This window comes from Castanea sativa, chromosome 5, assembly GCF_040712315.1.
Source record: "Castanea sativa cultivar Marrone di Chiusa Pesio chromosome 5, ASM4071231v1".
NCBI classification, from domain to species: domain Eukaryota; kingdom Viridiplantae; phylum Streptophyta; class Magnoliopsida; order Fagales; family Fagaceae; genus Castanea; species Castanea sativa.
The window spans coordinates 3,731,369-3,750,326 of record NC_134017.1 but is presented as its reverse complement, the minus strand read 5'-3'; the positions used below and the strand labels follow the sequence as shown (position 1 = coordinate 3,750,326).

The 18,958-nt window shown below is 35.9% G+C and overlaps 1 protein-coding gene across 4 annotated transcripts; it reads left to right on the top strand.

Moving 5' to 3' along the window:
- Positions 1-320: 320 nt before the first annotated feature.
- LOC142635993 (G-type lectin S-receptor-like serine/threonine-protein kinase RKS1) lies at positions 321-13,452 on the top strand. Of its 4 annotated transcripts, XR_012844231.1 has the most exons (9): positions 322-2,746; positions 2,863-3,006; positions 3,181-3,377; positions 3,540-3,750; positions 3,898-4,135; positions 4,246-4,396; positions 4,475-4,776; positions 11,365-11,415; positions 13,100-13,452. XR_012844231.1 is itself a non-coding variant. In XM_075810044.1 (8 exons), exons 1-7 carry the CDS (start codon positions 1,444-1,446, stop codon positions 4,772-4,774), a joined length of 2,544 nt encoding a protein of 847 aa, XP_075666159.1. In that variant the 5' UTR covers positions 322-1,443; the 3' UTR covers positions 4,775-4,776; positions 7,858-8,269. The 4 variants fall into 4 exon arrangements, 3 of the variants coding, with proteins under 3 accessions (XP_075666160.1, XP_075666159.1, XP_075666161.1); XM_075810044.1 differs by lacking the exons at positions 11,365-11,415; positions 13,100-13,452 and adding an exon at positions 7,858-8,269; XM_075810046.1 differs by lacking the exons at positions 11,365-11,415; positions 13,100-13,452 and having other exon boundaries at positions 327-785; positions 1,862-2,746.
- Positions 13,453-18,958: the final 5,506 nt, after the last annotated feature.

The following is an 18,958-nucleotide window of genomic DNA, read 5'->3' as shown; positions in this document are numbered from 1 at the left end:
CCAGATCCAAACGCACTTTAAAGTATCTGTTACAAGTCTACGTTTTCAGTTTGCATTTTCAGTTTTTTTTTTTCTCTAGCGCGTGAACAGTAACTGATACTGTTCATGCCCATAGAATTATTGTGTGGGAGATAAAGTTAGTGCATTCATGCACATAGAATTATTGTGGGAGATAAAGTTACTGTTTACGCACTGTTTATGACACCCACAAGCACTTTATTTAGAAAAAAATATTAAAAATAAGTCTCATAATACTATTTAAATATATAAAAATTATTTTATTATAATATTTTCAGTTTTCAACTTTCAAAAATAAGTTCTATCCAAACAAGTTCTATCTAAACGGAACCTAAAAGTAAATTCCAATAAACTAACCTGGGCTAATACCAACAAGCTCCAAAATTTTTCAAAATGACCAAGTTGGTCCCTGAATATAATTGGACCCTAAACGGCTTTAGGCCCCGTTACTCATTCTCAGCTTCTCCTCTCAAACCCTTGTCTTCTCTCTTTCTCAAACGCTTTCTATTCTCTCTCAGACGTTCTATCTTCTCTCCCTCTCATACGCTCTCTTCTCTCTTACCCACAACGGCAAAACTATCATCTTGCTCTCTCTCTCTCTTCGAATCAGTGCCATGAAAACAGTTGTCTAGGAATTTTCAAGCTTTTCCTCACCACCGCTACTGCTGGTTCCTCACTGAAGGCTTCTGTTTGGATTTGGGTTTGAGTCTAGGTCTGTGTGCCAAACGTCAAGGGAACGAGGCCCACGACCTCTGCAACTACCACAGGTAACCAATCACACCGGAAACGCCACCGATCGTTCTCCTCCTCCTTTGTTGGTTCAGGTCTTGGTTGGTTTAGGGATTGGGTTTTTTTTTTTTTTTTTTTGGGGGTGATTTTTGATTTGGGTTTGAAAGGTGAGGTTTGGATATGGTCATCTGTGAATCTGTGGGTATTTTTTTTGATTTGGATTTTGTCTGAAAATTGGTCTAATATAGTGTTTTTGTTGGAGTATGAATGATTATAGATATGTTTGTATGCTTTGTGATCAGAGATTTTTGGGGGTTTAAGGGTTTTATATGGCTAAGTGTATATATATTTGTATAATCACTTTGAATAGAACTCAAGACTCAGAGATATTAGAATTGAACATAAACATTCTGAGAGGGAAGAAAGGCTGAGAGTAAAGTAACGGTCCCTAACAGCGTTTAGGGACCAAATTGAGATTAGGGACCAAGATGGTCATTTTTGAAAAGTTTACTGGAATTTACCGAAACTAAAAAGAAGTGACATTCAAAATGTTTTAAAGAAGTCAACAAAAGCCTTCGCTGAAAAATTGACGACTAGAGAATTCTCAGCAGTCCATGTGCACAAACCGTAGTCAAACCTTTTTTTTGTTTGAGGGTCTCAACCACAAAAAATCAAAATCAAAATAAAAAATGTTCCATGTTAACAAACCATTTGCACAAACAAGGATGTGCTGAAAAAAAAATGATCGAGTCTTTGATTCTAATCATTCTCTTCTTCAAATTTTGCACTTCCCTTGACACCTTAGCAACAAACCAATCCATCAAGGATGGCCAATCTTTGATTTCTAAACACAACAAGTTTGCCTTGGGCTTCTTCAGCCCTGGCAAGTCTAGCTACAGGTATCTTGGCATTTGGTATGTCAAAGTGACACCACAAACTGTTGTGTGGGTTGCAAATAGGAACGATCCTATTATTGATTCTTCTGGGGTTCTCTCAATCAACCAACGTGGAGATCTTGTCCTCCATGACAGTAATAACCCTCTACTTTGGTCTACAAATGTTTCTGTCCAAGACCAAGTGACAACCTCCTCGGTAGCTCAGCTTCATGATTCAGGAAACTTGGTATTAGTCCAGGACAATAACAAAAAGGTGTTGTGGCAAAGCTTTGACCATCCTACAGATACTCAACTTCCAAACATGAAGTTTGGCTTGAATCTTATGACTGGGATAAACATGTTCCTAACATCTTGGAAGTCAAAAGATGACCCTGGAACTGGAAACTATAGCCTTAAGATGAATCCTAATGGCTCTCCACAATCGTTTTTGTACAACGGTTCAACCCCATATTGGAGAGATTCGCCAGAGAATAATGTATTCACTGAAACAAGCTCATCAGGTTTCAAGTTTTTTTTTGTTAACAACCAAGATGAAATGTCTGCCTACTACTCTAATGATGACCCTTCCATCATGACAAGAGTAGTGTTGGACAACACTGGATTGGTTCGATATCTTATGTGGGATGATGGTGTTCATCAGTGGAAGGAACAATGGTCAGTACCTAAATACCGGTGTGACAAGTATGGGCAATGTGGTCCGTATAGTAAATGCAATCCTGATAATATTAATAAGTTTGAGTGCATGTGTCTGCCAGGGTATGAGCCTAAGTCTCCAAGGGATTGGATTTTCAGGGATGGTTATGAGGGTTGTGTGAGGAAGAACTCGGGGTTGTCCATGTGTAAAAATGGAGAAGGGTTTGTTAAATTGGAGCATTTCAAACTTCCCGATTCATCAATTGATGGAGCTTTGATAGGCACAAGTATGAGTAGCTCAGAGTGTGAGCAGGCATGCTTGACGAATTGTTCTTGCACAGCTTTTAGCAGCACGAATATTGATGGGAAGGGAACCAGATGCTTCGCATGGTATGGTGAATTAATCGACACTTTACAGTTTACAGATGAAGGGTCAGAACTAAATGTTCGTGTAGATGCAACTGAGTTAGGTAGCATTCTTCACTTGCTTGCATTTTCTTATAAGTTTCATTCTCTCTTTTTCAATTTCTGAATCGTGTTTTCTTCATACTTTCTTTCTTTTCTTTTCTTTTCTTTTTTCCTTCAGCTAAGTATATAAGGAAATCCAAAGGGTCACTTAGCAAGAAGAGGAAGCTGGCTTTAGCATTAGTGTCTATTGCTGTGTCAATGTTTCCTGTATCCTTTCTAGCCTATATTTGGCTAATGAAGAAGAAAAAGAAAAAGAAAAAAGGTAAATAAAGTCACTTGTGCATTGTATTGTTCTCATATACATATGTTTGGCTCAGCTATGACAAAATGTCCCATATATCAGGAGTCATTTAGATTGGTCCACATGATGTGAGCTATATTATATAGATGCTCAGTTACAAAGTAATATTAAGCAATGTCTCTCAATTATGTTTAGGGACAGTGAAGAGAAAAGTGCACAATCAATCATTACATATTACGAGTACCAGCGGCTCTTTTGAGGGGAATGAGCTCAAGGAAAGTGGTACACATCCAGATTTACTGATTTTTGATCTAAGCTGCATAGTTGCTGCCACAGAAAATTTTTCTCCTGCCAACAAACTTGGGCAAGGTGGTTTTGGCTCTGTATATAAGGTACAATTACAATTCATAGACATTGTTGATATCTTGCAAATTTTTTATCATTTTATATTCCATTACTGTAAGATAGGAACAAAGTTATTGAAGAAGCGGATAGAGCTTTGTTGCTTTAAAATAACAGTCATGAGTAAGCTTAAGTTTGAGTCATGATTTCAGGGTCTATTATCTAATGGACAACAAATAGCTGTAAAAAGGCTGTCCAAGAGTTCTAGACAAGGAATAGAAGAATTCAAAAATGAAGTTATGTTGATTGCGAAACTTCAACACAGGAATCTTGTCAAACTGTTAGGTTGTTGCATGCAAGAGGAAGAAAAGATGCTTATTTATGAATACATGCCCAACAAAAGTTTAGACTCTTTTATTTTTGGTATGTCTTCTTTCTAAAAATCTATAACCTTCATGATGTGCCTTTATTATATATGTGCAAAAAAGAATATATTTGAAGTACCTAAAACCACGTATTTCAGCACTATTGCATCACATTTTGAGTATACTTGAACAAATTTTATTGTAGATCATACAAGAAGTTCATTCCTAAATTGGAGTAAACGCTTTGAAATCATTATTGGGATTGCTCGGGGGATTTTGTATCTTCATCAAGACTCAAGATTGAAGATTATCCATAGAGATCTTAAAACCAGCAATGTCCTGCTAGATGCTGAGATGAATCCCAAGATTTCAGATTTTGGCATGGCTCGTATATTCAAAGAGGGCCAAACTCAAGACAAAACAACCAGAGTTGTCGGAACATAGTAAGTATAAAACATGCATAAGCATAGACACACACTAGAATTGCACGCATACAAATAAGTTAAAACGTTATTCAAACTTTAAGATTACTTTTGATACTGGTTACCTGCAGTGGTTATATGTCACCAGAGTATGCAGTATTTGGAAAGTTTTCAACAAAATCAGATGTCTTTAGTTTAGGGGTCATCTTATTGGAGATCGTAAGTGGCAAAAAGAATAGTGATTCTTATCAGGAGCACCCTTCCGTAACTTTAATAGGGCATGTAAGTAACAGAAAACAACAATCTTTTACCATTTGCATTTACAGTACAACTTTTTTTATATAATACTACCAACTACAGGTCTGGGAACTATGGAGAGAAGATAGAGCCTTGGATATAGTTGATTCATCGATAAAGGAGTCATGTGTTTTTGATGAAGTCTTGAGATGCATTCAAGTTGGGTTGTTATGTGTACAAGAAGAAGCAGTAAATCGACCAACTATGTTAGCAGTTCATCTCATGTTGAGTAGTGAAAGAACTCTTCCTTCTCCTAAACAACCTGCTTTCATTTTCAGAGGACCTTCCAAAAACTTGGACTCAGTCACAGGAGTTTCTTGTTCTATAAATGAAGTGACAATAACTCAGTCTGAAGCTAGATAAAGGTAGTGATTCTTGTTTAAACAATGAGACATCCTTAGTAGATTTTTCTCTCTCTTTCTTAACAGCACACTATTGCCTATTACACCCCTCTTATGCCATTTGCATATATAATATGTAGTACTAGGATTTTGTATTGAAAAAAATGAGGCATTTTTGTTTAGATCTCATAGGGTCAAGTATGTGGTAAGCAAACTCAGAGAGTTTGGAGCCATTGAAACATAATTCAGTGGAGCAAAACTAAACAAAAGGGTTATACTTGGGATCCCTGTGGCTGTGATACTTCACGCTAAGTGCTTCCTTGACTCTTTTCTTGTCTTTTATTGTATAGTTTAAACAGGTACTTATGACAGCATGTCTGGACTAGCTAAACCAACACAATTGACGATTTTGTCAAAGATTGCAGAGACTGTTATGTTATCTCAAGTGCAATCGAATTTGAGGCCTAATTGGACCATTAAGTAGCAAGCTAGGCAAACTATTAGCTGGAGAATTGATTTTTCCTTGTTCACAAACTGCTTCTTTATATCTTTGCTTCCCAAATATCTTTTCTTGCAAAGTTCAAAAAAAAAAAATCTCTTCCTTTATGTTAGAAATTTAAACAAGTTAAAATCATTGTACCTCCATAGGGATCATTCAAATATATGTAGCAGTACGAATGTGAAATTCTGTTACATATAAACTCCAACTTGACCCATCAATCTTAGATCAACCCAAAACAAATGATTTTACCAATTCATTAACTGACTCACTATAAAAAGCAAATCAATATTAACTTCAAGATCACTATCCTTGAGTATATCTATCTTTAATTTTGGTCCAGGTGCTTGTAAAAGCATAAACCTTGCTATAGTAACTTGAAAATTCGATTAAATCCTAAAGTTGATAAAAAAGGAGCTAAAAAGGATTACCTTTTCAACTGATGGAACAATAATATAGGGAATGTAACGTCCCAGCTTTAAAAAAAAAAAAAAAAAAGGGGCATGGTCAGATTTTAATTTGCATTCACATGTGCCCCCCACCTATCCACCATTTCCCACCACTCTTTTTCGCACCATCTCTTCTCTCTTTTGGCGAGCCATCTCTTTTCTTATTTTCACTTTCTATCTTTTCTCTTCACTTAAACACCCACACGCATTTCCCACTCTCCCACCGGGTTCCACTCCAAACCACCATCTCACCATCATTTTTTCAGCAATATCACCGAAAAATCTTTAGAAACCTCTAAGCATCTTCATCCTTTTTATTTGAGATAAAAAATTTTAATCTTTTTTGTGAGTTTAATATTTTGGTTGAGGTTATATTTTTATCTAAGCTTTGATAATGATACTCGTGATTTGTAAGTCTTGGAAATGATATTTATGTGTTTATATGTATGAGTTTTGTCTTGGTGGATTTATTTGATGAGTGGGTTTATAGTTTTTACCATGGTGACTATCTAAGTGGTTAAGATTTGAGAGTTTTGGCTTTTTAATGTGAAATAAATAGTGAATATAATTTTTATTGATTATTTGGAGTTAGTCAAAGATTCAAATTGTTTGTTTTGGAGAATATTATGAATTTTGGTATCATGGGTCTCTTGTTGATGTGGTGTAAATATTGTGGGAAGTACTTTTAAATTGTTGAGGTTTTGATGTTAGATATAATACCTTCAATCATTATGAGAAGATTATAAGGCTATGAATGTAAAATGGTCCCATAAGCGCTTTCACCCACCCCCGAATAAGCGAATCCTTTTTCAAAGCCTTTTTGCCCAAAAGAGAGATCCATTCTCAGGGGAATCGTAGGCTTCAAATTGATTCGTAGTGGAATACATTGTTTTTGAGATTAAGTGCTAGGCTTGCCTAATTAAATGCTTATTTGGCAATTCGTAATTTGTAACTAGATATAATTTCAAGCTTTATGCTTATTATGATAGGTTTGCTTGATATTGTTTAGGTTTTAGTTAATCTCCTTTGGAGCTTGGAAAATTAAGCTCTTTGTGTTGGAAAGTTAATCTCCTTTGGAGCTTGGAAAGTTAATCTCCTTCGGGCCAAACACATTTTGCAAAATTATATATGAATATATGTTTTTTTAAAAGTTTTGTGTTGTGACCTTATCATATATTATTATGTATGAAAAGTGTATCATATTTGATATTGCGTTTGGGGAAATGCATGAATTGTTGACATGAAAAATATGAGCATTTTTTAGTTAAAATTTGATAAGGAAATCATTGATTTTATGGTATATTAGAAAATTTAAAGATGCTTATTTTGTTTTGTTATGTGGGAAATTGATAAAAAATCTCTTGACAAGAATGAAGTTGAAAACTTTACGAACTTTGTAGAAGTTAAATTATTTAAGATTTTTCTAGAAATTATCTAGATATAAACTATGTATTTGAAAGTAATGTAAAATGTGAGTTTTATGTGGTTTTAACACTATGTCATGTGTGATTTTTCGGTGATCACCCGATTTGGTTTTCGTAGTCTTTGTGACAACGGAATTAGATCCATGTTAATGCCCTTTCACTTTAGATGACACGTTCTTCCCTATTGCCCATGGGGGAGAGAGGTTCCTTGATTGTATATGGGTGAGACTGCTGCCCATGGGGCCAAAAAATCACATGCAAAAGAGGTCCTATATGACGCGTTCTCCCTGCCTATGGGGGGAGAGAAAAACCTTGAGGGTTTGGGTGAGACTGTTGCCAATAGGGCCAAGAGACTGCATACTAGAGATGACAGTATCATGTTAGTTGTGAATGGATGGATCCCTAACTTGTCTATGTGGTAATGTGGTATATTTGTGATAAATTATCGAATATTAGATTTTATGGCTTTGGAAATTATATAGTTAGTGCTCACAAATTATAGTGTATAGTTTTATGGTATTATTTTTCGAAACTTTGTGTTCATTATTTTTCATTCTTGTCATATTATTATTGAAAATGACCTTGCAGTATTCAGTTAAAAATTTCCCAAATTAAAACCATGCTTTGTAACTGTTCATCATCATGAAACTTGCATTTTTCACACTCTCATGAATTATGCTACTTACTGGGTTTTGACTCATCTCACCCTCTAACATTTTTTCAAATTAATTAGTTATACCTTGGGTATGGAGCTTACTTCATTGGTGATGATTAGAGTGCTATATTAAATTTGGAGATTTTTGTCGTAAATGGTTGATGACTCGATCTTGCTATTTACAACGAGACCTTAATTAATTGTATTGGAGGTTGGTCGCTTGAGGTTTGTTAGCCTTTAGCATGGTAGGCCTAGACTCAATGTTAAGGTCCTTATTCTTGATAAGATTGTGATTTTGTGTAATCCAATTAGAGTCTTGTAATATATCTATGTATTATGTGGAGGCACATGATTTTTAGTTATTGTTCATAAATATGTTATAGAGCTCTAACTTATAATGTAGAGATTTTAGTATGGTTATATATTTTTATCCTGTGGAAAAGAAAGAAAAATAAAGATCTCCTATAGTTTGATTTGCCAAAAAGGAAAAATCTACAAGTACCTTTGGGATGTATTTCTCATGCTTTTGACCCTTTTGGATTTGCAGCATGACAGGAAATACTACTAGTTACCCTGAATTATTAGTGTTTCCTTCACCCAAATTACACCACATTCACAACATGGAAAACAAAGTTACAACGCTTCCCCAATTTCATGGACTCAGGTATGGTGTTGCATAGGAGCTAACATCATATTTTCCTTTGTATATACCAATTTACCTACATAATGTGAGTTGCATGTGACCAATGGTAGAGTTAGATTTTTTTTTTTTTTTATGAGGGCTAAACTTGATAGAACAAAATTTTAAGTTAGAATATATATTTATTTATTTATACGCACACAAGTATATAAATATAACAAATAATCCTATTCAAAAAATTAATAATAATATCAAATAAAAAAACTTAATTTAATTACTTGAATTAAGTAACCATTAACTATCATCAATACAAATATATGAAGCAAACATGTGGAGTAGAAGTGCCTATTATGTGGCTCCTGAAGTTTTACATTGATCAATGTAAATATATGATATAAAACAGCCCTTAAAAATATAATATAATATAGAAAAGTATTAAAAGTGCATTGGAAATTGGAAACCACTTACATATACCTAGGTTTCTAAAAAAATAAAAAATAAAATAAAAACTTATACTCTGTGTTGATGCCCATTTTTGACAAGAGGCCCAATAGTAAAAGAAGCCTAACAATAAGGGAAATGAAAGGAAGACGAGGGGCAAAATGGTAAAAAAAAAAGAGGTAACAAGCCTAGTGGACTGACATGGCAGGAATGATGGCCAGCAAGCCCATAAAAGTAACAAGAGGTAAAAGAAAGAAGTAAGTGGGCCGAGGAAGCCAAAGGAATGAAGTGGTAAGCACATGGGGACAATGAGAGGTAAAAAAGAAGTAAATGGGCTAAAGAGGCCCAAAGAATAAAGTGGTAAACTCAATGGGCTAACATGGTTGGAACAATAGCCAACAAGCCCATAAGAGTGATAAGAGGTAAAGATGTAGTAAATGAGCCGACGAAGCCCAAATGAGAGAATTAATGGTTCAATGGGCTAACACGGCAGGAACACTAGCTAGTAAGCCCACAGAGGTAATAAGAAGTAAAAGCAAGGCAAGCTAGTTAGGGAGGCCTAAATAAAGAAATAGCAAACACAATGAAGCAACATGGCAAGATTAATGGCTAAAAGGCCCACAACCACGAAGAAGAGAGACAAAAACATGGGCCTAGTAGGCTATGGAGACAAAGGCCTTCGCCTAGACAATACCCAACCCAAGAAGGGATAAAAGGAAGAAAACATAGGCCCAAAAGCCCACACATCTTTCACGCCACAATGGATAAGCACAAACTAGTACACACAGCAAAATGAAACAACGCAAGAGTAGCAGAAATGGCATGAAGGGCAGAAGGAGACAAACACAGACGAAGTGAAACTTGCTTAGAAGACCATGGCACCACCTACTTGTACCCAACCAATACATGAGAGGTGGGCCATGGGTCAAGATATTCAGAGGGTGTGGTTTGACGGTGGGAAGAAAATGGGGGTATATTGTAAGGTTTCCGCCTAAGCCTTTTTGGGATAATGAGAGGTAAACAAGAAGTAAATGAGCCAAAGAAGCCCAAAGAATAAAGTGGTAAAATCAATGGGCTAACATGGTAGGAATAATGACCAACAAGCCCATAAGAGTGATAAGAGGTAAAGATGTAGTAAATGAGCAGAGGAAGCCCAAAGGAGAGAATTAATGGCTCAATGGGCTAAGACGGCAAGAACATTAGCTAGTAAGCCCACAGAGGTAATAAGAAGTAAAGGCAAGGCAAGGCAGTTAGGGAGCTCCAAACAAAGAGGTAGCAAACATAATGAATCAGTATGGCAAGATTAATGGCTAAAAGGCCCACGGCTATGAAGAAGAGAGACAAAAACGTGGGCCTAGTAGGCTATGGAGACAAAGGCCTTCGCCTATACAATACCCAACCCAGGAAAGGATAACAAAAAGAAAACATAGGCCCAAAAGCCCACATATCCTTCACCCCACAATGGATAAGCACAAACCAGTGCACACAGAAGAATGAGATAATGCAAGAGCAGTAGAAATGGCATAAAGGGTAGGAGACAAACACAAATGAAGTGGAACTCACACAAAGGACCAAGGCACCACCTACTTGTATCCAACCAATACATGGGAGGTGGGTCATAGGTCAAGATATTTAGAGGGTATGGTTTAGCGATGGGGAGAAAGGGGGGGGGTCTATTCTAGGGTTCTCGCCTAAGCCTTTTTGGGGGAATGTCTTGTTGGGATAGCATTTCACCCAAAAGAAGTAAGTGTGAGCTAGGACCACTTAATGCATGCCATAGAAGTAGGTGTTGAGGTAACTTAATCCTTATCCATTGAGGTAAAAACAGAAACAGAGAAAGGTAAAAAAACAAAACAAGTAATTTTATCTAGAAATAGAGAGTGGTGCAACCAACACACTCTGGTAGAGGTAGTGGCTAGACAACCAGCTTAGTGGGTAGTCTTAGAGAGATGCCCACTGTAAATACTGCTTTTTGTACTCCTTACGACTCGAGCCTCCATTCCCTAATGATGCTCAAACTCTAAGGCCCAAGGTTAGTTTAGAGCCTAATCAGATATCAAATTGACTTAAGGTGTTAAAAGAGAAAATATAACCTTTTAAATGAGCAAAAATCTATTTTGAAAATAAAATGACCAAAGAGTCCCTTGGCCCACGTATGTAGGCCAAAGCATGCATACACAATTACATTCCTGCATACGTAGCTAGGGTTTCAGAAGCATGAAAAATGCAAGTTTTTTGCAATAATTGCTGAAGTTTGGAATGAATCTCACATTGTCTAGGAGCCATTCCAAATCCCAATTTTTTCACTATAAAAAACCTTGCACTGTACATTTTCAAAACACAGAAATCTCATAAGAAAAACTTAAGATTCACTTGAAAATAGTGAATCAAAAGAGAGTTTTTCACAAAATACCCTCATGTCAAATTTATTTGATTGAGACCTCTTCTGGCCCCAATCCTTTTAGTTTAAGATTACTAATCGCTTGTTTAATGACTTATGATAGATTTTATTGAAGGGAATGGTCAAAATCAAAGCTTGGAAACTCCTTTTTGAGGTATCAAGCTTCAACCCTTTCTTTTCTTTTTTGCTTTTTATTTTGTGTTTTAATCTTGTTTCTTTGCTTAGTTTATGTTTTTACATGTTTGTTTAGCTTATTTTATGCTTATTTGTTGCTCTGAGCATGCACAGTTGTTAGAATTAGGATTTTTTTTGTTTGTGCTCTGTTTTCTATTTTGGGTTTTTGGGGTTAGGGTTTTGAACAAGTCCCACGCATGCATGTCATAAGCATGCATACGTAGGTTAAATCCTGCGTATGCAGGTACTTGCCCAGAAACCATAATTCAGATTTCTTACGTTGTTTGGTTTGCTTGTTTCACATGTTTTACTTCTATTTAAATCATTTTCTTATGTTTATACGTATCAGAGTCTCTGTCTTATATGCTTGTTTGTCTTTAACATGCTTAGATTAGGGTTTTATGTTCATGTCTTGTTTAAATACCATGTCATTCGTTCACATATGTGTTGTGTTGCTCAAAGGTAAGTGAGGTAAGTCATGCTTTGACATGAACATACATGTTGTTTATTTAATTCTCCCTTGATATATATGTATGAAGTTGATGCCTTGCTGTTAATCTATGACATGATTTGCTTGTTGCCATATCGATGTTTATGCTTGTTGTCATGTATGGGCTGCTGCCGTACCTTGAGAAGTATGATATGTTTTTCACATGCTAGATGAATGCTAGGGTTTGTATATGTGTGTGGTTTGGCTTCTTTTTGCTTTATGGATAGATGAGTATTTTGTTTTGGGATGAATGATGCCATGTTGCATGCTAGATGCATGTTAGCGTGTGTGTGAGTTAGAAAACAAGTAGTGAACATGTTTTTAACAAGGTTAAGGTATAAGACACAATGATGAGAGATCAACCTTAGGGTTGGGCGATCTTAGGTGCCTAACACCTTCCCAAGAGTACACCTAAACGCCGAATCTATACTCTAGTAGTAAGATCAAAGCTCCTTCTTCGAAAGGGCGCTATATATATGGTTCCTAAACCATTGCAAAAAAATTAGGTGGCGACTCCAAGACCCCTTGTGTCCACACCCACAAGAAACCAAAAATGGTTAAGGGACAAAAGGGGTAAATTCTATAATGGCAAACGGTATAAAAGGGGGTAGCCATGAACAGTAAAAGAGAAGAGGAAGCAAGAGGTAGGAAAGAATAAGGAGGAGAAAACACGGAGAGAAAAAAGAAAAGATTAAAAAATAAAAATAAAACACCCAAGTAAAACGAAAGAGAAAGTAATGTGGTAGGAATAGAGACATGCATTGATTGACCTCCTTTGCTCTCCCTCTTAGCATGCCCACTCTCTAAAGGTTGTGAATCGAAGCTTAAACCACTTAGGCCTTTTCTCCAGAATGAGTAATTTCTGTGGCAGAAATCTTTGTTGAGGTTACCCGCGTTGGAGATTGGTTCCCTTCTTGAGTTTGTTTCTATTGAACAGCTTAGCCCATAATCCAGCAGACGAGTTATTTTCATCATGCTTACTAGGACGATTTTCCTACTGCTTGAATAGAAGTTACCAAGTTATCTACTTTTTTCTGATGTAGTGTTATTTTTGCTTGTTGAATTATTCTGCTATAACCTTGTTAACTTTATTCATGATGTTAGCTTTATTTAGCACATTTTATTATTATAGTTATCCTGCTGTAGTGTATTCCTTCCGTAATACTTGTAACAGTCACTCCTGCTGTGACCACAACTTGTGTCCAGCCCATAGCACTCACGTCAAGATGCATCTGATCACAAGGTGTGCACAAGCTGGCCTGAAGCATAGTCTTAGCAAGGCCAGTTCCAACTCTCTTACCTTAAACTAACGGGCCATAGTGCAGCAGAAGGGGTTAAGGTCTAACAATACAAAAGGGCCTCCACACCCTACAACATTTACTCGATTGTAAACCACAAAATAGAGACCAAGATGTAAGCCATAAAATAGTTACTGACTTTTAGTCAATTGTCAAAACTCTCAAACTGTTTACTCCGGCTCTTTAGCTACAAACTCAACTCATACAAAAACACAAAGAAAAAGAGAAAGAAGAGAAATTGAAAGAGAGAGTTATACCATTGCAAGCTATGACTTACTAAACCATAGAGCTGTTATTTTCTTTGTTTTTGTATTTATAAGAGTACTCCAGAGTCCAAATTTATAAAGGATTTTTTGTTCAAATAATATTGTTGATTTGGATTTTGTGAAAGTTGTTTTGTTGTTTGTATTTATTTGGAGGGGTTATGAGCAACGGGCTAGATTATTTTTTGGGTTCCTAGTATCGTATTGTTTTTGGGTTGTTCTGAATTAAAATTCTAGGCCCAAATGAATTTCAAGAGAAAAAATTTTTCCTCAAAATCCAAGGTGGCCTGGTAAGTATATATGCAAGTAATTTTATAATAATAATAATAATAATAATAATAATAATAGCACTATAACGCTCCGTTTGTTTCAATGGAAAACCTTATGTAAAGATAGTTTTCCTTATTTTCCAATGTTTGGTAGTATAAAAAATATATAAGTCAAAGGAAAACTATCTTTGGTCAATATAAAAAGTATGGCTTATTTTTAGAGATTGTTTTCCATTAAATTTTTTTGGAAAACAACTCTATCTCACAGCAAGCTAAATAAGGGAAGATAAGAGGTTGTTTTTCAACTTATTTAAAGTTGCTACCAAACATTGGAAAATGAGATAGTTTTATAGAAAATGTTTTTTAGAAAATCACTCATTTTCTAGAAAATATCTTTATTGAAACAAACAGAGCGTAAATAAGAATCCCAAGAGCTAGGGGTGGTTCCCCCCTTAGCTCTGCCATTATCTGTGATTGAGTCTATGTAAGACCTCATAGTCAAAGTTTTTTTTTTTTTTTTTTTTTTTTTTTTTTTTTTTTTTTTTTTTAAATTTTAGTGTTTAGTAAGTCCTCGGTTAGGAGGAGAGAATGGAATGTAAATGAATGAAATTAAATTTAGGCTTCATTTGGGAGTTCATGAGGGAATGGAATGGAATAATCATAACGGAATGGAAAAGAATGTAATGTATTTAAGAAAGGAAAGGAATGGAAAAAAAAATGAATGGAATGGAATTAAGTAACCTTGTTTGGATGTTTTAAATAAAAGAATAGAAAAGAATGCAAATTAATGGAATGTAAGTAATTTCGTTTGGGAATAACATAGCGGAAATGGAATGAAATCATTTTATGACAATATTACTATTAAACCCTTATTTTAAAATAAAAGGTTGAATATACAGGGGTATTTTGGGAGTTTTAGTAAAAAATTCATTAAATCTAATTTCATTCCCTCCAATTCCTTCCAATTTCAAAGGGAATGAAAATTTAAGGTTTTAAAAGAATAAGGAGGAATGAGTGTTCTCTCCTACACATTCCATTTCCTCCCACTTAAACTCTCAAACAAAGGAATGGACTTTCCATTCCCTCCATTAAAAATCCCAAGGAAATGAAAGAATATTCTAAAATTATTCTTTTTAGTCATTTCCATTCCATTCCCTTCCCTCCTCCCAAACGAGGACTTAATTAATTTTTTATTAAAACTCTCAAAATACCCCTATATATTTAACCTTTTATTTTATTTTATTTTAAAATAGGAGTCTAATAGTAATATTGTCATAAAATAATTCAATTATTTTTCCTCTATGTTACTCCCAAACAAAGTTGCTTACATTCCATTCTTTTTCATTCTTTTATTTTAAAATATCCAAACAAGGTTACTTAATTTTATCCCATTTATATAAATTTTATTAAGTGTTTGTGTATCTTTCAATACACGATACGGTGTAAATTTTATTAAGTGTTTTCTCTCTCGTTTCTAAGCAAGTATATCCCTCTCTTAGGTGAAACCTTAAGGGTTTGATTTTTTTCTATCTCTTTTGGCGGAGATTGTCCATTCTGTTATCATGGAGGAGGATGTGATTAATAGTTTGGGGAACATGAAACTTGCCGCGGAGGAGGAAGAAACTATTACGATACCTGAGGAGGCCAGGTTGCCTAAGATCGAGAGTTGTAATCTGAGTTTAATTGGCAAATTTTTGACTTGCAAGGCTTTTAATAAAAGGGCTGCATTGTCTACGATGAGAAGAGTATGGGGGTTGCAGTCCGATTTACAGACTATAGAGATGGGAACGAATCTATTTCAGTTCAAGTTTCAGAGGATTTTGATCTTAATCGTGTATTGAAAGGGGGAACATGGTGCTTTGATAATCAATTACTGACGCTCAAGAGATGGCATAGTTGTACCGTACATACCCTTCAACTATATTTTAGTGTCAATTAAATTAATTAATGCAAAACTTGCTCAAATTTCTATCACTGTCAAATGATCAATTTAGGCATCACAGATTCACACAATAAGAAAAGTGACATTAACATACAAACAATACGTACGATACGTAAAACAGCAAAATAGATCTAAAAGATTATGAGAACTCTTTGATACCACATGATTTTTTGTGTACAAAATTAAATACCCTGTCAACTTCAGAACTTGGAGAGTTGGCTAACAAAAATGGAATAGTTTTTTGTGTGATTCACCAATTTTTCTAGGTTCATTAATTACAAAACGAAGCATATATTCGGTTGTCACAATCTTCTCATTTGGAGAATAATATTAATTACTTCACTTGGTGAAACCTAGTATCTGCCTTTTTACAGTTTCTGGCTTTGTGTTCATTAATGCGGCTCTAGGTGTTTTTTGTTTACAGAAATTTAGAGCCCGCTTAGTACGTATGTTTAAACAACAGTTTTTTTTTTTTTTTAAATGCGTGCAGATAAATAAGTGTGTGAAAATGCATGTAATGTTATTTAAAAACTAAAACATGTGTTCAAAATCATCTACCAAATAAGGCCTTAAATGTTCGAGAAATTATTCTGTAAAGCTGTGTACTACCTTTTTTTAATTACATAAATATGAATTTTATTTTATGTACATGAATCGGAAATAAAATTTTGTAAAATTTTTCAAGAAAATAAGAAGAATAAGAATTTTTGACAGTCAAAACTCAAAGTTTCAAACTTAAGGGGATGACTGCAAGTAATGTGAAATTAGAGTGTGCTTCTCTGTGGGTTCAGATTTAGGGAGCTCCGTTTGATATGCTTTCTTCTAAAGTAGCGACTAAAGTCAGGAGTAGGCTGGGTATTGTGGAAGATGTTGAAAGGCATCGAAGACAAGACATGCAGAATTTTTTCATGAGGGTCCGAGTTGCATTGCCTATCTCGAAGCCTCTCGAGGAGTGGAGGTTTTGTTGCGTACTCGATGGTGTGCGCACATGGTTGGCATTTAAGTATGAGAGGTTACCTATATTCTCGTCATTATTGTGGCCTCGCTTGGACATGATTTACGCCATTGTGCTAGTCACTATGCTGTGGAGAAAAATGGAGTGTAAATAGAGTACCAATATGGAGACTAGTTAAAGGTTGTAGGAGGACAACAGAGATAACCACCACAGAAGGAAGCGACAGAAAAGGAGGCTGATGCATGGATGCTCAAAAATCTGGGAGAGGATTTCTCTCAGCGTGATGATCAGGCTGAGAATCAAGGGACAAAACTGAGTAGTCAGATGATGTGTACTAGAAAAAAGGAGTTGAATATGTTGCTGACAATATGATATCTATAGAGGCTGAGGATAAATGGAAATCTACTCCTAGTGTTGTAGTTACGGAAGCAGGCAATTTAAAGTCAAATTTTGAGATAGAACCGAGTAATCAGATGATGTGTCACGAGGAAAAAGGATTAGAAGATACTATTGTAGTTACGGAAGTGGGCAACTTAGAATCAAATTCTGAGATGACACAAGCAGAACACGTAGCTGGACTGAGTGGTCATCTTGGACCTAAACAAAAATTTACTTGGACTAGAATTATGCAGATGGACTATGGGCTAGGAAGTTTCACTAAAGCATTGGAGGGTCCAATACTAGGGAAAAGAGTTAGTGAGCTGAATTCTAACTTATCCCTTTCACGTGTAGAGGTGGAAGGCCAGAAAGTGAAGCGTGAGAAATTATCTTCAAATTCTGCAGATGTATCGACGAGGGTGGATGGTCACCCTTGCCGAGAGCAATGAAACTCTTAAGCTGAAACTGCTAAGGGCTTGGGAACAATTGGATAGATCGAAGCCTTTGCAAAATTGTGAGGGAACAAGCTCCTACTGTGTGTTTGATGGAAACAAGATTGGACAAAGAAGGGCTTAATAGGTTGTATGGTGAGTTGCCTTACCCAAATAAAATCATTGTCAAAAAACCTGATATGGATGGCGGGTTGGCTTTAATTTGGATGGAAGGAGTAGTGATAGATTTGATTAATTTCACAGCTAATCATATCCTAGTGAAAGTGACGGAAGAAGATGGATGGTGGCTGACATGTTTCTATGGTTGGCCAAAAGCGAATATGCAATATAAGTCCTGGGAATTATTTGAGCACCTTTAAACTCTTGTGGGGGGGACCTTGGATATGCATTAGTGACTGCAATGCAATAATTCAATCTATAGAAAAGCTCAGTAAAACACCACCTCAGATGAACCAAATTGATTCTTTTTGGGCTGCCTTGGAGCATTGCCAATTGGAGGATTTGGGGTTTAAAGGCTATCCATATACTTCGAACAATAATAGATCGGGGGATGCAAACACAAAACTCAGGCTAGACAGAGCTGTTGCAATGAAGGATTGGCGTGACAAGTTCCAGTTAAGTTCTGTAACTTATCTTCCCCCTCATGAGTCTGATCATCTTCCTATTGTTCTTCAAATAGAGCACCTGAAGTCGAGGAAGGGTAGAAAAGGATCAAGTTTAAGGAAAATTGGTTGCTTTGGAAGGAATGTGAAGAGGTAGTGTCGAATGCATGGTTACTGGTGAGATTGAAGGTCAAGGGTTGGAGATGATTCAACATAAAATAAAGACATGTAGTGAGGTGTTAAGGGCTTGGGGTTCAGCTAAAACATATCCGAATACAGATGAGATAAAACAGCTTCCAAAAAGATTAGAAGTGTTGAATATGGAGGAGACTACTGAAGTGTCGAGAGCTGAATATTTAGGAGTAAGCAAGACATTGGATGATTTATTACTAAAACAGGAGATTTTTTGGGCACAGAGATTTAGAGTGGCTTGGCTGAAACATGGAGACAAGAACACAAAATTTTTCCACTCAAAGGCCTCACAACGTAGAAGGAGAAATCATATACAGGGAATAAAGAACTTTGTTGGTGCATGGTTGGAGGAGGAGGAAGAAATAGCTGACATGGCGGCTGATTATTTTAATAACTTGTTCAATTCAGGTACTTGTACTCAGACTGATGACTATCTCAATATTGTGCCCCACAAGTTGACCCCAGAAATGCAACAGACTTTGACTAGTGATTTTACTGCTGAAGAGATCAAGGTTGCATTGTTCCAAATGGGACCAACCAAGGCACCTGGACCTGATGGTATGGATGCACTTTTTTTCCAAAAATTTTGGCATGTAGTGGGTGATAGTGTAGTTAATGCTGTGCTGGATTATTTTAATTCTGGTATCATGGTTCCTACTATAAATCATACCCATATTGTGTT